This window comes from Anabrus simplex, chromosome 1 (assembly GCF_040414725.1).
Source record: "Anabrus simplex isolate iqAnaSimp1 chromosome 1, ASM4041472v1, whole genome shotgun sequence".
Taxonomy (NCBI): Eukaryota; Metazoa; Arthropoda; class Insecta; order Orthoptera; family Tettigoniidae; genus Anabrus; species Anabrus simplex.
The window spans coordinates 687,169,402-687,196,280 of record NC_090265.1 but is presented as its reverse complement, the minus strand read 5'-3'; the positions used below and the strand labels follow the sequence as shown (position 1 = coordinate 687,196,280).

The following is a 26,879-nucleotide window of genomic DNA, read 5'->3' as shown; positions in this document are numbered from 1 at the left end:
GGTACTAATCAAAAGGAGCGAAGACTCACGGTGTTCCACAAATGATGGTACTACTCACAAGTATTGTACGTCGTACAGGTAACGCTGACCTATGGTGTTTCTCACACAATGGCGCCACTCAGAGCCAAAGCAAACCGATGGGGTTCCTCACCTAGGTGTACTAATCACAGGCGCCGGTATTCCCAGGGTGTTCCTCACATAGTGGTACTAATCACAGGCAACGCCCAGACCCGTGGTGTTGCTCACATGGGTACTGGAAACCCAGACCACACCCACTGCTGCTACTAAGCACGAACCTATTTCGTACCTAATACGGTGGTACTACTCGCAAGTAAAGGCGACCCATGGTGTTCCCCGTGTGATGGTACTAATCAAAAGTAGTTTCATGGTTCTAAGACAATCATCCCCTGGTCGCCCCTTTTAGTCGCCTCTCACGACAGGCAGGGGATACCGTGGGTGTATTTTCCTTCTGCGTTCCACACCCACAGGGGTAGATAGAGATAAAAGAAGAAAAAGAAGGGATTCGTCCGTTCAAAAAATGAAGTTTCGGACAAAGAAAGGCAAGCGCCACGAAGGGCGTGAAAATGAAAGACTCCCTAGGCCTTGAATGCTATAATAACGTCGGGGTCGGTAAAGAACAAGAGTTGAGCAGGGAAGGTCGGACAGGATAGACGAAAGTGAGGTGCCTGGCACAAGTAAGTGGAAGCAATGTCAAGACTCAGCTATGGGCACCGTGGTCGCCAATCCACACTCCCAAGTTGAGAGCCCCTTTTAGTCACCTCTAACGACAGGCAGGGGATACCGCGGGTGTATTCTACATGTGCGCCCCGCACCCGCAGGGGGTACGTTGAATAGGAAGTGTTGCTTAAAGTGTAAATTTATTTCCTTACATTACCCATCGAGACTTTGAGTGAGTGAGAGTCGCGTAAATGCAGCATGCTTTTCTTGGTGACCCCTGGGAAATATGACATGTTTTTGTTTCTTTGATTGTGTATATTTGCCATTTATATGATTTTATGTGTGGTTCCGATACACAGTGTTTTGTGGTGCTCATGACTGAGGTGTATATATTTGTGCGTAGGATGTTTTACCACTCAGCGTGTTTATATTGTACAGTCAGATTAGTTTTGTCTCCCCTTTGTGCATTAAATCATGTCTTTTTCTTAAGGTTAGGGACCCCCACTGCAATGTCAAGCATGCAGGAAAGGGGAACATACTCATCTACAGTTGAAAGAGTAAACAAAAACAAAATCCAGGTGCGTGGTGCGAGCACGTTAGCCAATGTGTTAAAATGAATGAAATTCACGAAATTTGCTTTGTAATGTTAAGTATGTGTGTCAGCATACAATTGTATATTTGTACGATATTTTGATTCTCAAGATGGACTTTATCAAGCTGAGAGAGTAACTCTGAGTCTTGTAAATTTTTGATCATTATTTTTTTTGCTACTTGTCGTACTTTTTATTCTTGTTTATTTTTAATAAACACATATTTTTCTCTAAACTGACGCCATGCTTCGCCTTGCTTTATTTATAGCTTTTAGTTGACCTCACCATATCCGGCAAAATTTTTCCTTCTGCAGCCCAGAGTTTATAACATTATAAGGAAGCTAAAATAATGCAAATCTTACTTGGAATACCTTGTAGAGGAGAGATGTGTTCATTGCGATGTCTAGGAACCCACCATCCCGCCCCCAGAAGTACATTTACTTTTATAACCTAATAAGAGCAGCAGCCGCCATCGGCCATGGCTAGCCTAACTACTCGCATTCTTATTGGTGGATTCACAATTAAGTATTTATTTATTTTCCACCTAGTCGATACAATGATTGCTTAAGGCAATTTTTAATGGTCAAAAGTGGTACATGTTTCGTATATTATCAACATCTTCAGCCACATAACACTGTTTAGATGAAAAATATATAAAATTGACAAAGTAATGCTTTAGAGGAAGTGTCCTTAAAATTAACATAAGATTGACAAGATTAAAACAAACAAATAACAGTTATTTGACCATTAAAAATTGCCTTAAGCAATCATTGTATCGACTAGGTGGAAAATAAATAAATACTTAATTGTGAATCTATTGAAGTGCGATACGGACCATGAAGCTGATTTTATGTAATTCTTATTGGTGAACGTGAACGGAATGCGACATCATTGCCATCAATGCTGATAGGTACATTGTGTTACCAACCCTGGCTGAATAAAAGCACAAACAAAAAACACAATGTAAAGGAAACAATGTGAAATACATTGCCCAGACCAATCGTGTTTCCTCACTGAAACTAGGTGCCTAAGGCCGCTTCGCGGCTTCTAACCGTCCAGACCAATGGTCTTGTCCACGGTAAGAATCCTAACTGCCCAGACCAATGGTCTTGTCCACAGCAAGAATCCTAAACAATAATCACCACCAGCAACAGTAACAGTACCACTCATTAGTTCCTAAGTACAGAGGTTGGCAGCCCTGATCGCCTCTCGACAACATTCTACCCGAGTGTGCAAACAAACGACAGTCGTACAGCACGCAGCTGAATGTAGCGAGTGCTGGGCTGCGGAAGGTAAAATTATAATCCATATCCATACTTGTTATTATTCCCCATCAAAATCCAGGGTGGATACTTTTTTAAGTTATTATTCATCATAGTTCAAACTGAGCGCGCCTCAGAGCGGCTGACTAGTCTGGGGCAAATTACCTTGGTGGTAGAAACGGGGACAGTAAGAAGTACGATTTATAAGATTCCACATCCTAAGGTTCAAGATAAAGAAATGGGACAGGCTCCAATTTTATCACCTCGTTTAATTCCACATCTCTTTTCCTTAGATCATTAGTTTCAATCTATATATCTTACCCTCCACAGCAGTCCATTATTCAGCTACGTAACTAATCCTCCTCCATTCGCCTCACATAAAACAATCTCAAATATTGATGCAAGTAGTGACCAAGGACTGAGCAATTCAATAAATCATTCATATGGCACTCATTGAGAGCAATATATGGTAAAATAACAAGCTAGTCTGTAATTTTACACGATTTTTGATATCGAGACCTAGTCACGGAACCTCCAGTAGTATGTGGAACCCAAACCACGGGAGGAGTGACTTTTCATTTCAAAAAATCTAAATACACTGGCCGGGATTCAAACAACAGCTGCCTAGGTGAGAAATATGGCAATGCCATGAGGCTATCACATCCATATATATGGGAAATTAATTCAGTACATAACAAATCCATTAAAACCGAGAGGTGCAATCAGAAATTGTTCTAAGACAATGTAAACAAAAATCATGCTCTTGTTCTGCTGTATTATCAAGTGATACTTATGGTCAAGATAAAGATTACAGCTTTAGAAATGCTTTATATGACAAGCCTGTTTTGAGAGTACACTGAAAGGGATTCTGATCGAGTCAGGTTATGACAAGCCTGTTTTGAGAGTACACTGAAAGGGATTCTGATCGAGTCAGGTTATCTCAGAAAGGTATGAGAACCCATCAAGAAAGAGAACACAAAATGATATGACCATAAATGTAATCATTAGGAAACTACTACATTACAATGGCATAGAATTTCTGCAGTTGCTTATGCACTACACACTTACCATTAGGAACTGATATGTTTGCTCCATCAAGGATGGCTTGTGCAAGTTCATAGTCAAGTGCTTCAGCTGCTACCGCTGCAGCTCGCAATGCATCCCAAATCTCCTTACGCCCATCAAATGCAGGAGCTGTATCCCAGAATTCATCCCTTTTGCTGCGCAACTGGCCTTCAGTCAATGGCACATCAGATTTCCATCGTATAGTTTCATGGCACAAAGGATGGTTTTTACGGGTACTACCTGTAAGTTATAATTAAAATGAATATGCTGACTTTACAATTCTGAGCACTAACAAATACTAACCTTAATTGAAGATTTTCTACCCCTTGTACTAAACTTCTTTCCAAAAAAATACTGTTACCAGCTCGGTAACAGTTTACCTGTATTTCACTCAAAGTACCAAAGCATGCACACGCTATAACAAGCAACATTTAAAGATTCCTGTCTTGACCCAAATGGAACCAAACACAAACCAAGGTTACAAAGCAACACATTTTTTCATAACACTTTCTACCTGAACTTGGTCTGGTAACATTTCCTGAATTCTCTTCTATAGCATCACTTCTCGATCGGCTAATTCCTATGCACCCTCCCATTCTGAGAGCCTCAATTTTAGCGGCATTTCAGCAATATTTCTTAGCACTTCACATGCTTGCTCTTCCATTTTCCGATCATCATTCCAAATGCATCGCTCGCATTTCTTCGCCAATGACAGAAGCGCAACGACGTCCGAAAGCCATCAGAGGTCTCTGCTGTCCTTAGTTCCATAACATCATTATTTTGTTTCAAAACCACGTTATTTAACCTATGTTTCGTGAATATAAAATTTAAATTACCGGAATGAAATCGTCTACAAGTGTTGTTATTGTATATAGCTTTTATAAATAACGTTTCAGCTCTACTGAACGAGCACCGACAGTAAAATATATACGTGTAATTCTGGGAGTTCTAAGTTTTTGAAGTGATGGAGGCACCGTGGCTAAATGATAACCTCTCCGATGCTATAAAAGAAGATGAAAAACTTATGGATAAAGGTCACGACATAGCCTCAGGTATTGTCCAATAAATATATTCTACTTTGTTGCAACTATGTCATTATTACCTCATCATAATACTTGTACATTTCAACGCTCTGTCATTCATCATATGATTTCCATCGTTACGTTAATCATTCATTACTGTGTCTCTTGTTAATTCATACTATTAGAAGGAACATTGGGAGGTGATATAACTGACGTCTAATAACTTGATTTCACGTATAGGTGGTAATACTTACAGGGATGTAACCGGTTCTATTTTCATGTCATTTTTTTCAACTTATATTATTAGTGAGACACACCGAGCTCGATAGCTGCAGTCGCTTAAGTGCGGCCAGTATCCAGTATTCGGGAGATAGTAGGATCGAACCCCACTGTCGGCAGCCCTGAAAATGGTTTTCCGTGGTTTCCCATTTTCACGGCCGCATCCTTCCCACTCCTAGCCTTTTCCAATCCCATCGTCGCCATAAGACCTATCTGTGTCGGTGCGACGTAAAACAACTAGCCATTAGTGAGACAATCATACTTGTTATGCTTTTTGTTGCACCCTCTCTGGATGATTGGCGTATAAAAATGAACTGCCTACACCTGCTGTACTTATAAATGCACTTGCGCTGTATAATATACGATGGTGGAAACCCTTTGGTGTCCTCCGTAATTAAAACTCTGTTTTGGGGAAATGACAGCTAGTGGCTATATCCTGTTCATTGATAAGTCACCACTGATCTGCATTTAGTGCAGTCACCCAGGTGGCAGATTGCATAGCAGTTGTTTACCTAGTCTATTCTTGAATAATTTCAAGGAATTCGGAAATTTATCAAACATCTTCCGTGGTAACTCCTCTTCCTATAAACAAATATTTGCCTGACTTTGTTCTCTTGAATTCCAACTTTATCTTTGTATTGTGATCTTTCCTACTTTTAAACATTTTGTAAGAAGTTTAAAAATACCACTAACACTTATTCATCCTCTAATGTCATTCCATTATTAATGAAAAGGGCATTTAATACATTCAGTTAATTTTCTGTGTTATAAGAGCGTATAGATTTTGTTAGACTCTTGCAAACTGTAAAATGATACCGTTCACATTTCTGGCCGCATAATGTGCAAATACATTGATCATTTGCTTGATGAAACTTTTTGTTAACACATAGTTTATGGTGAAACCCATGTATCGCTAGCCTAATGGTAACATGTCTTTGTATTTGGTTTGTTCCAGTCCAATCCCTGTATATCATTGTGTCTGTCCCAAAGAAATTGTTGTCTATCTCCTCTGCTTTCCGTTTTCTTTCTGCTATTAGTTCATTGTTCAGTCTGGTGGAAGGTAGTTGTAGTTTGATCCTTAATTCTTCTAGGAAGAACATTTCTCTCGTCAGGGCATAGGTCATTCTGTTTGGTGCACATTTTCCACATCAGTTGTTCTTTTCAGGAATCTTGTTTTGACATTTTCAATTTTTCTAGGATCAGAGATGGTTAGTTTCTCCCAAATGAGAGTGAGCCCATACGTAACTATAGGCATTATTATGGTTTCAAAAAAGCGTCATAGCTGTCGCTAGTGCAAGGGATGTTAAATTCTTAATATTATAAATTGCACATATGGCTGTTGTTGTCCTTTCTTCGATATGCATGCTGAAGGATTTAGTGGTTATCTGTAGTGTTATTCCAAGATATTTAAATTTTTTGACACTTTCCAAAGGTTCATTTTCTAGTAATATGATGTTATTTCTTGGGTTCTTCCCCTTTTTCTAAAAGTCATTTGCTTCGTTTTATCTAGATTTATTTCCAATTTGTTGTTCTGTGCCCATTGTTCAAGGTTGTTTAAAGCTGATTGCAGGTCTTCTTTGTTGGACGAACCTAGGAGCATATCGTCAGTATATAGAATAAGCAATGTTTCTTTAGACATGATACTGTATAGGCTTTTGGGCTTATGCCGTGTCCAGAAAATAAGGTGAAATTCTTAACGTTTTGCCGAGAACTGTGCTCTGTGTCCTCGGAAGAAATCTCGACTGTCCATGAGAAAGGCTTCTTAAACAATGACACTCTGAATGGTACCAATAGATCGGCATGTTTGGCCGATGTATACCCGTATCAAAGAACATAAACGTAATATTTGTCTCAACCAACCAACAAATAGGCAATAGCTGAGCACGCTCTATCGTTGGATCATGATGTCATGTTCCAAGATGCTTGAGCTCTTACCCACACTAGATACTACAGGTCCAGGATTATACGGGAAGCTGTGGAAATACGTAGAAATCTTAACAATTTCAACCGGGACACCGGCTATCAATTAAGTAATACCTGGTGGCCAGCCATTAAGAATTTACGTAGGTAGTTCCCTTCTCTGTCCCTTCACTATTGTTATTTCGTCTCTGTGCTCTCCAAATTCATACGTTCCTCGTCGCCAGATGTTTCATTCCAGGCTTGTGTCTATATCATACACCTGTCAATGTCATATGTTACACAAACACGTTATATGAACCGCTTAGCCATCTGGTGGCGAATGAACATACCATTTCCACTTCTATTATAACGTCCAAATTCAAAATGTCATTGTTTAAGAAGCCTTTCTCGTGGACAGTCGAGATTTCTTCTGAGGACGCAGAGCACAGTTCTCTGCGAAACGTTAAGAATTTCACCTTTCTTCTAGACACGGCGTAAGCCCAAAAGCCTATACAGTATCATGTCTATAAGTACGGCCGTGAAAGCATTAATGGCAATGTTTCTTTAGTTCCTTCTAACATTTTTCCTATGTTGGCAGGTACAATGTTGAAAAGAAGGGGGCTAATGGGGTCCCCTTTTAGGACTCCATTTCTTTGTACAATATTGTTAGATACTGTGATTTCATCACTGATCTGAAGCATGTCGTATGTTCAAATGTTTTGTATGATTTTGGTTATAGTATGGTTTTCTCCAGTCATGTCTGCGAGTTTTGATATGGGTATTCCGCGGTCTACGTAGTCGAAGGCTTTAGTATAATCTATGAAGATTGCATGATATTTCCCTTTTGGATACCTCAGGTTGTTTTCTATGTCGTTTGATAAAACTTTCACCGCATGAAGCATTGATTTTCCTTTTCTGAAGCCAAACTGTTTATCAGCTATTTCTTCATCTATAATTTCTTTATTATATCATTATAAATAATAATAATAATAATAATAATAATAATGTCATTCCATGCAATCTCTCTATTGACAGCTCAGAACATACCATTTAGTCAAGCAGTCTCCCAAGTCTCCCAGCCCAAAGTTTGCAGTATTTTCATAGTGGTGGTGGTGGTGGTGATTATTGTTTTAAGAGGAAGTACAACTAGGCAACCATCCTCTATATAACACTAATCAGAGGGGAAAAATGGGAGGGATCCGACACTTCAAAAAATGAAGGTATCGGCCAAAGGAAGACAAGGGCCACGAAGGGCGTGAAAATGAAAGACTCCCTAGCCCTCGCAAACCTAATAGTGTCAGGGTCGGAAAAGAACAAGAGTTGACCAAGGGAGGTCGGATAGGATAGATGAAAGTGAGGAGCCTGGCACAACTAAGTGGAACAATGCCTGGACTCTGCTGAGGGCCTCGTGGTCGCCAACCCACGCTCAAAAGTTCAGAGCCCCTGAGGCCCCTTTTAGTCGCCTCTTAAGACAGGCAGGGGATACCGTGGGTGTTATTCTACCGCCCCCACCCACAGGGGGGAGTATTTTCGTAATGCTACTCTTTTGTCAGAAATCATCCAGAACAAATCACTCTGTTTTTCGTGGGAATTTTTCCAGTTCTCAATTCAAGTAGTCTCCCATACACTAGAGCCATACTCTAATTGGATCTTTTATTTCAGAAAGGGGTCGAGCGACAAATAAGTCATTTTGAGAAAAACATAGAATACTTAATATCTCATACAAAGAACTTTTTAGGGATCTTAAAAACCACAAATTTGTTTATGCATTTTAAACATAATCACAAAAATTATATTTGTTTTGTGTTTTTATATTTTACAGAAACAGAACTGGAAGAAAGAAGTGGAACAAGGATATATTTTTTTAAGCAAAACGGAGGCATGTTTTATGGTTTTGTAATGAAAATGAATTGTATGCAAAACTATTTAGGCCTATGTATATATTAGATAGCATTATTAATGCAAGAAAATCATTATTGTAACAAACAAAACCTGTTTAAAAATAACTGGTTCTTTCTTTTAACCTGATCAGTCTCAAAGTTCAAAGCCATATATTATCTGGTTGGTAGTACATTGTTTCATTCATCTTCTAACTCCACACCACATTTTGCATCCGTAGTAGGCCATTGCAATACAGTATATCGTTATAGAACTCATCATACCCAACAAGGTAAGGTTTGAGGTTAGTGAGGTCTTTTATCTTCTTCACATTAATGGGAACCTGAAACAGAAGCTGTTTGTAGGTCCTAGGCCAAAAGTAGACATAGGCTACAAGAAATACTGGTTGAAATATTATATTTATAGGTTTTCTTAAGGCTTATATATTATATTAGAGCATGTGATGAAGAATGATTCTAATATATGGGAAATAATTAGATGCACAATCCGAGAGGAACTGGAAGAATCCTCGCTAAAACCAAACCCAACTCTAATAGGAGACTCAAAATCAAACCCCTGTTTGGTATCTAATGATCGTCTTAAACAACCCAAATGTTTGAGAAACACTAAAACACCCTCATACAACAAAAATAATCGTTCATCTCAAATCACACAACTCGAACCATACCGACATTGATGTGATAAATCCGGAAAAATCTCAAGAACCTTATGAACCTGATGATGCAATGGGAAACGCTAATCAACTCTGGACCGTGGCCCAATCCAAAAGAGGGAAAAAACACCGCACACAGGCAGTAATTGGAATAAAGGAAGGTGGGGACAGCTGACAAAACTGCGTGGTTACATGTAGGAAAACTAAAGAATAATATCACTACAGGCACAGGACAAATAATGTGTGAAGAATTGAAGACGCTTGGCGAAAAGAAAGCCTTCAAAATTGGTGTCCCTTTCACTAACGTGGAAGAAACATCGGATCCTTAATTCTGGCCTAAAGGAATGCTAGTGAGACGTTTTTGTTTCTCACAGAGAAGAAATGATGGGGCATCCCTCGAGTAAAACCAAGGCTGTCAAAATAATATTATGGAATTCAGAAAGCCTGAAAAATGCACTTTCACTGATATCACAAGAATCGATAAATCAAGCAGATGCGCTGATAATTACAGAGACCTTCCTACTTCAACCAATAGACATTCCAGACTTCTATGGTATTCCTACTCTCGCAAAACCAACTGAAGGCAGAGCAGAAGGGGGAGTTTCATGCTTTCTGAAACTTATGAATGGTAAATTAAAAGAAATATACAAAGAGGACAATATGGTAATAGTAAAAACAACTGACATCAACATAATTGGTGTATATATCAGTCCTGAAAGTTCGTCAGGGGACGTCATAGAGAAATTCTCCACAGCTATCTCAAAAACAAACAATAACACCAACATTATCATAGCAGGCGATCTAAACTATTGTGTTGATAAACTGCTTTGACCGAGCTCGATAGCTGCAGTCGCTTAAGTGCGGCCAGTATCCAGTAATCGGGAGATCGTGGGTTCGTGCCCCACTGTCAGCAGCCCTGAAGATGGTTTTCCGTGGTTTCCCATTTTCACACCAGGCAAATGCCGGGGCTGTACCTTAATTAAGGCCATGGCTGCTTCCTTCCAATTCCTAGGTCTTTCCTATCCCATCATCGCCATAAGACCTCTCTGTGTCGGTGCGAAGTAAAGCAAATAGGAAAAAAAAAAAAAAAGCTTCGAAAATCCGATTGTGTGCTCGAAATGTTAATAGAAAAAGACTATAATCTAATAAATAAGAGAGAAGAGAAGACCTACATTGCCTACATTGGATCAAGCACTATCGATCTCGTTTTCTATAAAGGGGATAGAATCGTCATAAAAAATCAAGGTCTGTGGACCACAGGTGCAGCTCCGATAAGAAAACATATACCAATCGTAACAGATATTATTCTCCATTGCCCACAACAAACCTCAACATCGAGCAACAACAAGATAAAGTATTCCAGAAGAATAGATACAAGAACTCTCAATGATGAGGAAATTGTCAAGGCAGAACTGCTTGCAACTGAAGGACATATAGATGAAGCACTAGAAATTGTAACTGACCAACTACACAAGGCCTCGCTACCAAACAGAAAATGAATAGCTCAACCTTGGTTCGACGAAGAGTGTTATCTCAAACTAAAGAAAACCCTAGAACAGCTACACAATGCCCATACTGTTGGCTCAATTATCTTCATCTCTGTGCACAAGGCAGAAGAGAGTAAAAATAACTCCTACATTCCAAGAGATCTAAATATTTGGAAGCCGAAGCAAAGAAACTAGCTACAGCAGCAAAACATGACCCATTTATAGTCCTTCGAAAAAATATAGTTTCAAGGTCTCAAGAAATCCCTATGGATAAATGGGAAGAACACTTTAAAGGCGTTTTGAATCTGGAAAATGAAACCCAGGCATTCCCTGCAATCAACATGACTTCAGACGGAAATATAATCCAAGTTACACTTGATGAAGTCAGAGCAACTGTGAATCAGTCGAAAGTCAAGAAAGCCCCCGGCCCAGATGCTATTCATACCGAACATCTCAAAGAAACTCAAGAAATGTTACTGCCTTTCTGGATGAACTTATTCAATGCCTACCTAAGATCTGGAACTATACCTGAGGAATGGAGGAGATCATCAGTGAAAATCCTATACAAGGGCAAAAGACAGACGAATGATCCCAGTTGTTATATAGAGGTATTGCATTGGAAAACAACATCCTCAAAATATTTATGAAGACCCTTACAAAGAAATTACAAGATTCTGTAATAATTCCGGAATACCAATTTGGATTTATGCCCAGAAGCACACTTCATGCTGTAAATTATCTGTTACAGGATGTAGAAGAAGCATTAAGATAACCCAAAGGGAAGTACTATGCAGTTTTCGTGGATTTCACGAAGACTTTTGACTCAGTAAATCGAGAAATTCTCCTAATCATGATCAAAGACATGATCAGCGAAGATCATCCCCTTATTAAGTTGCTAAATAACATCTTAATGGTGAACTACATAGAGATAGAAGATGGAGTCGACACTTCGGATCTGATCAGACACACGAATGGAATACTGCAGGGTGACCCGATGAGCCCTTTACTGCTCAACATTACCACTGCCGACATTACGAATACAGTAAAATCTTCACCTGACACAGCAGTTATCCTCTTCGCAGATGACATAGTACTAGGGTCATCAAACAAAGACAGCTTACAAGCCACCTTATTAGAGTTAGAAAAGTGGATTAATGAATATCAGCTCACGATCAATCTTCAGAAGACGGTCCAAATGACCTTAAGAAAGGAGGGAGACCTTCAACAAAAGACACTCCGTGTAACAATGATCTAATAACAGTCAACAAATTTAAGTACTTAGGAAGGAATAACTCTTCAAACAACAGCACTGTCCTTTAGGTACCACACAGAAGAAAGAACAGCGGCAGTGATAAGGGCCATCTGCAAGATAAAAGATCTCGCAGCACTATCTTTATCTACGGCATTAATGTTATTCCACACAGTAATATCACCTGTCTTGACTTACGGATTGGAATTAATTTGGGATCATCTCAAACTCGGAGATCTCGAAAGGATAGAGAAAGTAAAAGCACACTTTCTTAAATGTATTTTACGAGTTGGAAAATCGGCTCCATCATCCATGAATTGGCCAAAGAAACATTTTACATTCAGAACCTTAGAATGCGACTCCATCTGCCATCCACTGGAGCTTACAATGAACTTCTACGCAGAAGGGAAGAAAAGAAAAGAAAAACTAAATCGACCCCGACGTTTATACCTCAGATGCCATGTTGGTGAGAAACTGGACCAAAGAAAATCAAGATCAATGACACATCATAACACGTCTCTCCATTCATGGTTTTCACCACAAGATGTGCACTGTGAAGTCTTTTCATAATCCAGATGACAAATATATATGCGTTTTATGTGGCAAACAGTGTGACAGGTATCACATCACGACTTGCAACAAGAGAATCGTGTCGATGTGTGAATATTGTAAATCCTAATGCCCATTTGGGTGCCCCTTTCTAATAATAATAATAATAATTAAGGCCTATCTTGTTGTAAAAACACTTACCTTCCCTGAGGGATACGCCATCTCAGTCGGCAAGTTGGGAGGAGAAGCTACTTTCAGCAGAGTGAATGTTGAATGAATAGCAGTGTTAATGAATGGCAGAACCACCACTTTTCCACAAGTATTTTTATTATAACAGAACTGGATGTATTGCAAAATTTTAAACATTTCTTTGTGCTTCTTGGGAACACCTCTGCCAGAGGTTTTGTCAGAGTTTGTGGCCTTTTTGTATGATTTTGGCCACCACTTTTTGAAGCATAGGGATGACTTTGTGAACTGTAAAACAATTGGTTTTATTGGCTCTCAGTATTAAGTCCAACATTCCTAGGGGTTACAGAAAGAATATGTACCTGGATGGAATGAAGATAGTGAGGCTTTATACCAAGAATACCAAAGTTCTGGAAATCAAACACTGGGCTCACAGCTACTCCACTCTTTAAATAAGAACAGGCGGTAGAAATGGGAAGCTACACTCAAAGAATTGAACTTCGCAAAGTGAAGCAGGAAAGCTTGGAGAATGTTGAATGGGCTAATTGGCAAGCAACACCCCAAAAAGCCGCATCCTAAACCGAGTCCTGATATTATTGCCAACAGGATCGGAGACCTCACAAGGACAAAGAGGGACAAGAATCATACCAGAATAGTAAAATGTAACATTTCTAAACTCAAGCGCAGTGCCCCAAGAAACGAGCCGCTTTCCAGACCCTTTTCCACAGTTGAAGTAGAAAATGCAATTAAACAACTGAAAATCGGCAAGGCTGCTGGTCCCGACAATATCTATAATGAATTTATTAAGAACATGGGCCCGCATTGTATATACTGGCTCATTTCTCTCTTCACTTACATACTCCAAGAGAGCAGATTGCCCAGACAATTCAAACTTAAAAGTTATAGCCATTCTCAAACCTGAGGACAGCCCCGAAAGTTATCAACCAATAGTACTTGCTTAGTTGCATATTCAAGCTTCTTGAGCGAATCCTCCTAACCAGAATAGATCTGTTCATTGAAGCAGTTACTCCTCCTGAACAAGTTGGATTCAGACGTGGACGCAGCTGCACTGATCAAGTTCTTGCCCTAACTACACATATCAAAGCTGGTTTTCAAGGACAGCTAAAATCAACAGATGTTTTCATCGACTTAACAGGTACATATGACACTGTTTGGTGACAGGGACTAATCTACAAACTACTGCAAGTTGTACCAAGTTGAGAAATCGTGAATCTAATATCTAGCGTGCTTATTGAAAGACGATTCGAAGTATTTCTAGGCAACACTAAAAGCCACAAACGAAAACTAAATAACAGTCTACCACAGGGATCTGTTTTAGCACCATTGCTATTCAATTTGTACATTCATGATTTACCAACCACAACATCAACTAAGTTCATATATGCTGATGACATCATACTGGTAGCGCAGAGTAATAACTTTGAAGACGGTGAACAAATTCGTACAGAGGACCTCAAGAAGATGTCAACTTTCTTTAAGACCTGTAGATTGATCCTCAGCACAACAAAAACTGAAGTCTCTTGTTTCCACCTAGTGAATCGTGCTGCAAACTACAAACCAAGAGTCCTGCTCAATGGACAAACGCTGAGGTACAATCCTTTCCCAAAATATCTTGGCGTCACTTTAGATAGAACCCTGAACTTCAAAGAGCACATCACTAAGCTTTCTCATAAAGTCGTCACGAGAAACAACATACTGCATAAGCTCTGTGGTACCTCCTGGGGAGCCTCTGCTGATTGTCCACCTTTAACTGGCATCAGCCTTGTCTACTCGGCAGCTGAGTACTGTGCTCCTGTCTGGTTGGAAAGTGTACATGTGAAGAAGGTAGACACAAAATTGAACGATACAATGCGTTGCATTACTGGTACCATCAAATGAACTCCATGTCACTGATTACCTGTGCTGAGTCACATCCCTCCACCTCACTTGAGGTGAAAGCAAGCTCTACTAAGGAAAGCTTAAGAAAGTCTTTGCGTCACCCTCTTTGCCACTACATCAAGAATTCTGTCATCCGTCACTGCAGCGACTGCAATCAAGAAGACAGTAAGTGTCACTGCAGGGCAACTCATTGCAGATGGATTCGACCTAAATGAAAGCTGGACGCATGAGTGGTCAGCAAAAACATTGGGAACAAGTGTCCACCATCTTGATCCCACAAAGAAGCCAAACGGTTTTGACCTACCCAGGAACCTCTGGTGCCATATTAACAGGTTAAGGACTGGACATGGTTGTTGCAATTATTTTAGGTACAAGTGAGGTTGGATCAGTTCACCAATGTGTGATTGTAACCTGGAAGAACAGACGATTGAGCACCTGATCCAACGCTGTCCTCTTCATTCGTACCCTGGCACTCCTGACGATTTGTTCGTTCTCACACTCGGTTTAACTGAATGGCTGAGAAGGATGGACTTTAAAGTTTGATTTTGCCTTGTATATATATTGTATAAAATCACCATACGATTAAATTAAATATGTATCAGCTCAATATACTCCTCTGGAATATAAATGCGATCAATTTTCTTGGCAATCTGCCTTATTGCTCCAAAGTCTCTGTCTCAAGGCACGAATGAATGACCACGCTCTGGGAAGTTGTGGGTAATGGTGTCAAATCTCCCTCTGTCGCATAGGTTCATCAAAAACCTCACAACGGTATGGTTTTTGTTTTGACCTGATGGTCCATCACTCAACAGGATGAGATTTTTTACTGTGTTAGGCACTTCTGTATTTATATAGTTCAACAAGAAACTACACACTTTATCTGGAGATTTGTTACCCTCTCCCTCATGGTAAACATACAGTTTTGACTTTTCAAACCGTGTATACAAAACATGTTTACCCAAGCTGTGGCATGTAAAATATTTCCTGGACCGGAATATTCGGGAGCGGCAAGTTTTGCATGAAGTCAAAGCACAGAGCAGCAGTATCTTCATCCAAATTTTTTGATATTTCTTTCGTAGTACTGTAATACTTGCTTGCCCATCTTCTGTGTATCATAAGTTCTGCTGCTGCAGCCCGCTTGGCATTGTCATTTAAACATGGATCTCTAAGTTTCGCTTTAAGACTTTCGCGCATACTGCATACACCAACCTGTGGTCAACCGAAAGAGTAACCAAAGTTTTCCAAGAAATATCTGTAATAAAAATTGTATTTAACAACTTCTTTCAAGTCAGGTTTTTCATCGATGAACATTTTATGCATTTTTGTTACACAAAGACGAGCATCCAAATACTTTGTTTCTTTACCACCATAGTGGGTCACTTTAACTTTGTATTTTGAAATTTGCTCATGCATTCGCACGCAAACACTTCCAGGAACGGCATTGCCACTCCTGTTCTGACCTCTCTTGTCTTTAGGAGTTGTATTTGTAAGTAATGGCCGGCAAATCTTTTCCAGCTTTTTACGTGAAATGCTAAGGATCTTCATGAAAGCATTCTTGCAGACATTATGTAGAACACCATCTTTATATTACATAAATAAGTGCGGTTTCTTTTAAAAGTTTGATCATTGTCACTTTCATTCTTTGGGGTCTGTAAGCCTAGGCCTACTTTCTTTCTACGTTTAACCGCCTTAACCTCAACCAAAGTTTGAATGTAGGCATCTTGTGCATTTTTGTTCTCGGGATTGTGAAAATATTTCCAATTATTATCTATTACATGTTCATGAATATTTATCTAACGTTTGGCTGAACCCTTACATGGGAGGTTCTCGGGCTTTCTCTTTGGGATTACTTGAACACCAGAGTAAGAGACATACCCTGCGCCTGTCACTCTAGCTTCACGAATAATACTTCGTTTGTATGTTTCATCCTTTCTTACACCCCGTTTTCTTTTTATAACAGGCTCGTCTTCCGAGCTGTCCGACATTGTTTAAATGTTATTGAAACACTTAAAACATGGCACAATATTAAACACCACACCACTGCAGGCTTTTACTAGATAACTGCAAACAGCATTTAGAACAAACCAAACAGAACAGGAAGCTCAGCTGACAAGAAGAAGAACGTAAAACATATGGCTCTGTAAGAAGCGGTGCCAACCTCCTAGGTCCACCACAAAATTTACCTACAGTTTAGAACAGAAACGAGTCAAGCAGCGTCCCTTGACCCCTTTCTGCACTAAACGCAATTTTTAACATAAGTAATAACAGGCCAGAACTTGACTTTTTTCTGCACTAAAATATGTGTCTACCCCTGCAGAACGTGTTCCCACAAATAACTCATTTCGTCATAATTTGTCACTTGACCCCTTTCTAAAATAAACGATTCAATTGTGGTTTTACCAGAGACGTGTATGTTGAAAAAAGGATCCTGTGAAATATCTAAAGTTAAGGTATGTTATGTGGGACTTTTTGAATTATTTGTACTTTGGTACGGTATTGCATGCTATTGGCTGGTAGAGAAAATATTCTGTATGGCAAGTTCTTATGAGGAGGAAAAAATTTACTTGTTTGAGAAATGACCAGCTATGTTTTAAAAGTGTAATTTCATTGTAACCTGGGTAAATCTTGCTTGTACCACAAAACCCTTGATGAAATTTAGATTTTCAGTGAACCATCTCTGCAGTTTACCTTGTTCATCTTTGGTCTTCTTGTACATTTAGATAATATACATACAATATCCTTTGTGTGGTATGTCTTAATGAATAGTCTGCCATAGATTCATCCCATAAAGCTCGGTTATTGTTAAAAGTTGTCACCCATTGGAGGTCTCTGCTGGTGTGTTCAGAAGTTAATGATCCCAAAGAATTTCTGACTGGAGTCCGTTTTTTCCTTTCCTCTGACCTAGGGGCAGAATCTCTTAAAAAAGTGTCTCATACCTGCTTACCTGCATTGGCCCTGCATTCTTCACATTCTGAGTTTTCAAGTAGGCTTTTAAAGAACATATCTCTGACTAGAATTATGATCAAGATTTAGGATTTAAGTTATACAATATTCTAGGAAATGTAAAGGTGGCTCCACAACACTTCAATATAAATAACAAGCAGATACAATTTTTTTGTTTTCTTAAACAGTCTCTTGTTAATTATTATTCGTTATGCATCCTTTAATCAAAATATGATGAGATTTACCATCTTCAGGATAGTAAAGGGTGCTTGAATTAATTTTCTTTTTTTGCCACACAAACTCATGTTTTATTTCTTCTTCTTCTTCCGAATTTGGCCAACTGGGGACCGCATAGAACTTAAGGCTTGTTGGCCTTTCTTCTCTTCTCTTCCCAGAACCTTTTCATTCTCTCGCTTCGTATTTTTCTCTCCTCCTCAGAGATTATCCGGTTGGGCTTCTTTTTAGGTGGTTTGTCCTCAAAAAATTGGATTTTGTTGATTATGTTTCTAAACTCTTTCCTTTTATTGATCACCTCTAGTGTAATTCCTACTTCTTCTGCATCTCTTTTGACCTCTTCTACCCACTTAGTGGTGGCCTTCAATCCTACAATGTACTTAAAGATCTTTTTGGTCAGTCTGCTTTCATCCATTCTTACTAGATGTCTGTAGAAGTTCAACCTTCGCTTTCTCATTGTGTCTGAGATCTTTTCCGTATGTTTATAAAGATCCTTGTTTTTCCTTTTCTTCCAGGTTCCATCAGTAGTTTTCTGGGGTCCCAGAATCTTCCTTAGGATCTTCCTTTCTTTCTTTTCCAGTTCTTGTAGCTCCCCTTTTTTATTCAAAATAAGACACTCTGAGGCATACAATCCTTCTGGTTTGATTACTGAATGATAGTGTCGAATTTTGGCCATGTAGGATATTGCCCGTTTGTTGTACATACTCTGGGTTAGTTTGTAGGCCAATTCTAATTTTCTGATTCTTCCTTTGATAGCCTCTTTGTCTAGCCCATTGGGTTGGATCCATTCTCTCAGGTATCTGAACTTCTCTGACCTTTTAATCTTCCCATACTTTATCTCCATGTACTTCTCATTTCAGTGCCTACACTCCATATACTCCGTCTTTCCGTAAGAAACTTTAAGACCTGCTTTCCCGGCGATTTCGTGCAGTTTCTCTATCATCTTTATAGCGTCTTCTCGATTTTTAGCTAAGACGGCAAGGTCATCGGCAAAAGCTAGACATTTAATTTCCAAGTTCTGTCCTTCTCTTCCAAGGTGTATTCCTCTTATCCCTTCCGATTTCAGAGCTTCTTCCCAAGTTTTCATTATTTTCTCCAAAACTAGGTTGAAGAGGATCGGGGACAGTCCATCTCCTTGTCTGACCCCTGTCTTGATTTCGAACGGGTCAGATATATCTCCGAGGAACTTGACTTTCGAAATGGTATCCGTCAGGGTTTGTTTAATGAGTTCTCTAGTTTTTTGTCAATTCCAAACTCCTCTAGGACTTTAAATAAGGTTTGTCTGTCTATTGAGTCATATGCTTTTGTGAAATCGATAAAGATGACTACGGTGTTCTGACTCCTTATTGCTCTTGTTCGCAGTATACTTTTGAGGTTGAAAATTTGTTCTGCGCACAACCTTCCTTTTCGGAAACCAGCTCGGTATTCTCCAATGAGGTGGTCAGTCTGTTCCTGAACTCTGTTTAGTAGAACTTTAGAGAATATCTTATAAGCAATTGACAGTAAAGAGATCCCTCTGTAGTTGTTCGGGTCTGTTCGGTTACCTTTCTTGTGAAGCGGATGTATAAGTGCACATTTCCAGTCTGCAGGGATCTTCCCAGTTTTCCATACATCTTCTATATAGCGATGAATTGCTTCCGCTGTGATTTCTCCTCCAATCTTCTACATTTCTGCCACTATGCCATCTTCACCTGGCGCTTTGTTATCCTTAAGCTCTTTGATTACCTGTTTGATTTCGTCTAGATTTGGAGGTTTAGAATCTGGGTTCTCATGGATTGGTTGCTGGGTCTCTAGTCTGTCCAGAGGTTCTTCACAGTTTAGCAGCTCTTTGAAATAGTCTGCTAGGAGTTGGCAGTTTTCTTTGTTATTTATTCACAGAGTTTACGCCCACATCCAGTTAAATTTCCAAGGACTAGATTTGGACAGGTTTTTACATAAATTGGAGTCATTCACACTAAAGTACCAAAACTTTGAAAAGGCATACTCAATCTTTCACAAACAGAATGGAACATTCTGGAAATTAATATAAGTGCAAGTAAAAACAATGTCTAATCCCCCAAGGTCAACCAGGCTTGCTTCAAATAAGAAAGATGACAGAACATTTCAAAGACCAGAGAAAATACACTATTCGATTCGCAGACCACAATTTCACAGTGATTAGTTTTTTAAAACCTTCATAATAAAAGGTAGAAAGAAAGAAAAGGGGAAAGGACAAGGGAAAACACGAGAAAGAGAAAAATATGTTAGGAAGCGAAACAAGGAGGATGAAAATATAAGTAGGGATCAGGCTGCATAGTCCCGGTTGGAAATAATAACGTTGATTACACCACACGCAAAGTTCAAAGTCACTGATAAGGTCGGCAGTCCACCACTCCCTTCTTACACACTCGGAGAAGAAGTCTCAGAACGAAAATTTGTGCACCATAATTGTATTTTGATGTTGAGTTCTGAAGGGACTAGAGTTCAGAATCAAATAGTAGTAAAGCCTCTCAAGGCAAGGAAAAGGCAAGTATTGAAAACATAATGTAAAATACTAGTCTGCTCACCCGGTCTGAAGAGGAAGAAGAAGGTTAACAGCACACGGTCCAGCCATGCGGAATGCAGGAGCTCCCACTGCCTATTACAAAACACGAAGCACACCTGATCGCTGGTCGAAGGAAAGCGGCGAGTATATATATGCCAGGGAAGGCAAGTCTAGAAAATGCTGGAGACAGGTGACGTCAGGTGGTGGCGTGGGGAGAAGTGACAGCGCAAGCAGTAGTGAGGCAGACTAGCAAGCAGGCAGAGCAGTATAATGTGTAGCAGAATGGAGCAGATAAGTATGCTTAAGGTAAGAAAAATGTTGAGATCGGGAGCTCGTAACAACACATGATTTCTTGTGCATAGGATTGATGTAATGAATTCATTTTGCATTGCCGGTCACTGTTCAATGCAGAAACAACTTCTGCTTTTGTCTCCACAGCAGCAGTTCACAGAAGTTTGAACGTTTTGCAATGTTTCTTTCCCACAGTTCAACTGGGACCCATTGTCTGAGCCTCTGGATCATTCTCTTTGCCTTTAAACGTTTGCTGATGGTTGAATTATCAGCATGTATTGTAGTGTTTAGGACAACTCCTTGAGCGTCTGACTTTAATCCTCTTCCACTGATGTCTGACCAGGGTATTCTTTGTTCTTCACATCAAAGTTGTTGTCTTAGAAGTGATGCAAGTATGTAATGGACTAGTATAACTTGGAAACAATTCTCTAAACCCATGGGTAAACCGTGAAAATATCGAGCTCAATTAGTAGGTATTATTATTATTATTATTATTATTATTATTATTATTATTATTATTATTATTATTATTATTATTATCGAGCCTTTGTGGCTCAGGCGGCAGCGCGCTGGCTTCTCACCGCTGGGTTCTGTGGTTTAAATCCCGGTCATTCCATGTGAGATTTGTGCTGGACAAAGTGGAGGCGGGACAGCTTTTTCTGTGGGGACTTCGCTTTTCCTTGTCATCTTTCATTCCAGCAACACTCTCCAACATCATTTCATTTCATCTGTCAGTCATTAATCATTGCCCCAGAGGCGTGCGACAGGCTTCGGCAGCCAGCACAATTCCTATCCTCGCCGCTAGATGGGGCTTCATTCATTCCATCCCTGATCCAGTCGAATGACTGGAAATGGGCTGTGGATTATTATTATTATTATTATTATTATTATTATTATTATTATTATTATTATTTGTGAGGTGTTTACATCTATTGTTATTTTGATTATTATTATCTATGTAGTTTTATATGGCAGGTTGTCAGTATGGACTTTATTTGGTATAAATTGTGGTCATATCGTTTATTATTTGTGTGTTGTATGATCTGTCTTGTGTAACAGAACATGTGAGGTTATGTCATGATACTTCTGCGATATGTTTATTAATACGATTTAATTTAATGTAAGAACATGTGATTAATAGTATATAATTTATTATTACCTGCAAATATGTTGTATAAATCCACTGTTATGTTGTGCAACACAGAGTAATAATCTAGAACAACGCACCTATGTCACTTGAGTTGTATAGAATGTTCTATCCATTTGTACATAGGTTATTGGAGACTCGAGAAGATACGAGAAAGCATGTCATGTCATACTTTTCTAGAAGCCTGGCCAGGCAAGGTATATAAAGGATCATCTTGGAAGTTGAGTTGTTACTGAGAATCGTTAGTCGAGTATGAGAACTTGTGTTGTTGAAGTGGTTATGTTGTGTTGGTAGTGTTCTGTAGTTGGTAGACATGCGAATGTGGCAGTCTTCTTCTCCTTCTATTCAGTTCAAGATGGTGGTTCATTAATGTGTGCGTATAATGTGTATATAATTTCTAAATAAAACAGTGTACACAATTGACAGCTTCTCGTGTGTGCATCTTTGTGCTCGTGATAGAAGTGACTAAACCTCAGCATCTTAAGTGCATTAAAAACTTTGTGTTCTTTGTATTCCGATCATGTGCCACACACTACTTCTGACAGCCTACTGATGGTACTTGCATGCGCAGCAGCAGTTGCTTTCGGCACGGTAAACATTGTGCAACTCCTGCTCACTATTAGGCAACAAGATCATATACATTGTAAACACTAAAACAACTTTCTTCAACTTATCCCAGGTATTTCTGATGTTTCCGGGAGCCATCAAGGATCTTTTTCCTGTTTTTTTATGCTGGGATTTTTAAGGCCGGATGCCCTTCCCGAATCACATGTTTTTTGAGATGAAAATCTTGACCCAGAATTCGAACCTCAGCCTTTTGGGTGGAAGCCAACAGCTTGGTTAATCACATCCCCCTCCCCCCACGTGTATTGTAAACAGTATGATTATTTATACTGTTAATAAAAATGAGATGCCGTTGTTTTATTTGTTTTTGTTTGTTCTGGATAGGCTTGAAAATTACTGGACCAATTGAGCTGAAATTGGGTAATCTGAAGTCATGTAAGAGATGTTTTTGATTTTGATATAATCACAGTTTCAAACTAGTGTGGAGATTTTACAGGGTTATTTCCCAAATTTGAGCAGTTTTTGCCAAATATCAACTAAAACAAAGCGTAACAATTGCCTCCATTAAAAAATGTAATGCACCTAGTGCCTTGAAATTAAATTTTCTGCAAGAAACGGCATGTGCATTTTCTTTATAACAGTTTTACAGAAAATTCAGCTTTCTTGTGGTTTTTTTTTCTGTGGTCACCTTCACTAATGAATAGGTTACTCATTTTGTGTGTAAATAGGAGTCTCGTGAAGCCATGTTCATCATCATTTTTGTAAAATTGTTTGTTAACAGGCCAGCCGAAGAATGACCATGCCATTCTGCGGAAAGCGATTGGAAGCTAGAGTTGTATTGCTGTGAGTGCTAAACGTGTGTATCCATTTTGAGAACTGGGCACACATATACTTGTGAGCACTTTAATTTAATCACTTTGATCCTTGTTCATAAATTCATACGGAGGATGGGTACCTTAGATAGTAATAAATTTAAAAAAATTAAAACATGACTATAACCTTAGATAGTAATTAATAAAAGTCATTTAAAACATGACTATAACTATGACTTTAAATTTAGATAGCCTATAGTAGTTGTTGATCTGAGGCAGGTGTCGTTATCTAGAGAAAAAATGAGGTTAGAAACAATTAGGAGTAATAATCATCTGCCTAACAGAGGGAATGTTGAACTCCATGGTTGAATGGTCAGTATAATGTCATTCGGTCCAGAGGGCCCTGGGTTTGATTCCCAGTGCGGTCAGGGTTTCAAATCTTAAATGGTTGATTCCCTTAGCTTGGGGACTAGGTGTTTGTGCTGTCACCAACATCCTTGCAACCTGTACACCACATCCAACATTATCCTCCACCACAATAACACAGAGTTTCCCACACCAGCATAGGAGGGTCTGACTTACAAGGGCTCCACCAGGCTAGTAATAACCACATGAAATGAATAGCAGAGGGAATTTAATTTCACTTGAAAGGCCACAAACAAAATTAGCCTAGTCTCATCATCTTCAGTCTACCCCAAAATCCATCTCTGACAACCAGATATATTGGGAGGAGATGTTAGTTATAAGAGAAAATTGATATCTGCTAATTTAAAGCTATGAAGTAACATGCTAGGGAGTCATAATGGTTTTCTTTTCCCCCTTGCAGTTTAACATGGTAGGAACTAATTAACACTGCAGGTTTTCAGTTATGCTGGAATGGGAAAGGGTTAGGACTGACCCAGAAGCAGCCAGGACTTCAATAAAGTTACAGTTCCTCCATTTGCCTATCTTGAAACTTAGGACGTGGAATATGACAAATCTTGTATGACTTGCAGGAGAGAGAGAGAGAAGTGTTCATTGTCACTGCTGGGGACCCACCACCCTGCCCTAAAAAGTTTCTTTACTTTTATAGTCAAATATTATAAAACTGCAACATTTTGGAAAGTAAGTAGATGATGGAATGCTGTTATTTGCTGAATACATTCATTATCTCATCAGTCTTCACTCCCATTATTCCTTACCTAGATAGGTGTCATTGCTGACTACTATGCAATAAAAACACCTATTAAACCAATGGTGATAAATGAATGTAGGTTACTCACGCACATACACAAAAGTCTAACCCCTTATGGTACTGCAGATAATCCTATGGTGGTGAATTTTCTAACCTCTTGTGCTGAAAATAAACCAGTCTACGCAAGTGATGTAGCCACTGGGAGGAAAAGAGCATTTTCCTCTGTGCCCATTTCAGTACACCCTCATACTCTAGTTGGTGTGACCGCGCTCAAGTTCTGTCTGAACATGAAAACAGTGTTTGTTAAACTCCTTCAAATTTATTGAGTATTTAGCTTTCACATCTGCATTGTATTTAAACTAGATTCTCAGCTTATTAGATTGTATTAAGTACATATAGTACATCCCAAAGAGATGTTTAGTACAACAAAAATGGCCAGCTGGACACCAGTGACTCCACAACCTTCTGATTTTGCATGGGATGTTCTCCCGATTGAGCTACAGGGGCATCGGTCAAATTTGTTCTGTTGGCAGGGATCCCATGACCTAATAAGCTGAAAGTCTTTTCAAGATCTTCTAGGTTGTTGACAGTGGGGTTTGAACCTACCATCTCCAAAATGTAGCTAACTTTAGAAAAAAATATATAGTTTAACCACCTAACCAGTACACAGTATTATAATCTAAAATGAACTTAATGATCTAGAGAAGAAAACATACTTCTCATATAACGTGACCAGTACAACCAATCTCGTCTTCTCAAACAGGGACTCAACCTCAAGAAACAGATGGTTCTTGAAGACATAATTGTCAAGAAGCACTTGCCAGTAGAGACGACCTTCATTGTAGACAGAGGGTATGATGGGGTCCTACACTCACAAGAGACGAATTAGAGTATGATTAACTGCGCCCGCATAGCTGAGGAATTAGCAAGAACACCGGATCTCTTAGAGAGGATACGTTTGGGAAATCTGAACAAAGCAGTACGTATCATAGAAAATATGCTGGAAAACTCAAAGCTAACAGAACAATGAAACAAATGTAGAGCTAAACCATGGTTCAGTGCTGCTTGCTACGAGGCAAGGAGGATGCATTAGATGCTCTATATAAAGTGGCCAGATTTCAAATAGAAACAAACGTACAAACATATTCAACACTAAGGAGGCTTTACAAGAAGGTGATTAAAGAAGCCAAGGAAGCATCCCAGCGTTTAACTGAAATTAAATTGATAGAAAGAGTGGAACGAGATCCCTACAGTGTTCTGCAACCAAGGTGATCAAAATTTCCAAGGCATATGGCAATATAAATGTGGACATCACATTTCAGTAAGGCACTACAGCTCAAGGACTCCAGACCATCCAAGAAGAATGACAATAACAATATTACCATTACTGGGTTGTTAACAGAAGACGAGGTAGAGGAGGCAATTTAGAAAAGAAAAGACCACGGGGCTTGTGGTCCAGGTAACCTATTTATTGAACACTTGAAACAGAACATTACGGAGCTCAAAGCAGCTTGGACATCCGTCACGAATCAATGCCTCATAAAAGGATCCATTCTGAACAGATGGAGATACGCCACACTAAAAGTACTATACAAGAAGAAAGGAAATCATGAGAATCCACATGCTTACAGGGATATTGCATTAGAATGCATTCCATTTAAAATACTGACTAAGCTCCTTGAAAAAAGACTAACAGAACTTGTGGGCCGTGTGATACCGGAAGAGCAGTTTGGGTTTCGAAGGCACAGCTCTACTCTACAGGCTGTTCAGTGCTTACAAAATGATATACTAGAAACAACAGGGAGACAGAAACAGAAACTACATGTTGCTTTCATCGACTTTTCAAAGGTCTTTGACTCGATCAACAGAGCATTCTGTCAGGAAAACTGGAGCCTCTAATTGGAAGTGATAATGCTCTAATTGTTCTGATATGAAATATACTTCCAGAGAACTACATACAAATTGATGACTGTTTGATAATGTCTTTTGCGGTAAAACAAACAACAGGACTGCTTCAGGAGGACCTGTTGAGTCCAATCCTGTTCAACACAGTGACCATGAACGCAATCAGGAGAGTAAGTGGGGAGAATGTAAAAATTTATGTCTATGCGGATGATGTGGCAATTGCATCTTCATCAAGTGAAGATCTACAAGCAACTTTTGATGGATTAGTGGACTGGGCAGTTAGAAATGATTTACAGCTGAACACAAGTAAAACAGTACACTGACTGAGCAAATGTCATGGAATAGCGGAGCACTGATACGCAGGTGTGTTGGCCGTGCACCACACACCCCCAGTGCCAGCGGCAGTTGTATAGGAGACCTCGTGAGTAGTGACTGTGCATGTGACAGTGTAACATGGAACGTCGTCTTAGGCTGACACCGTTTGAACGGGATATGGTGGTCAGTGCCTGACGGATGGGAAGTGGTGCAGGAATTCGGCTTCACACGATCAACCGTGTCCAGGGTGTATT

General features: G+C 39.4%; 2 protein-coding genes across 2 annotated transcripts in view; one reads left to right on the top strand and one right to left on the bottom strand.

The window, feature by feature from the left end:
- Nucleotides 1–4,291, bottom strand: part of LOC136857325 (ubiquitin domain-containing protein 1) — a 42,635-nt gene extending 38,344 nt beyond the window's left edge. The window contains exons 1-2 of the mRNA XM_067135914.2: nucleotides 4,110–4,291; nucleotides 3,599–3,835 (exon numbers count right to left, since the gene is read on the bottom strand). Of these exons, the coding sequence (XP_066992015.1) occupies nucleotides 3,599–3,835; nucleotides 4,110–4,191 (319 nt within the window). The 5' untranslated portion in view covers nucleotides 4,192–4,291. The remainder of the gene's footprint in view (nucleotides 1–3,598; nucleotides 3,836–4,109) is intronic.
- A 74-nt stretch (nucleotides 4,292–4,365) lies between these two features.
- Nucleotides 4,366–26,879, top strand: part of Mms19 (MMS19 nucleotide excision repair protein) — a 187,216-nt gene continuing 164,702 nt past the window's right edge. The window contains exon 1 of the mRNA XM_067135913.2: nucleotides 4,366–4,647. Coding sequence (XP_066992014.2) covers nucleotides 4,560–4,647 — 88 coding nt within the window. The 5' untranslated portion in view covers nucleotides 4,366–4,559. The remainder of the gene's footprint in view (nucleotides 4,648–26,879) is intronic.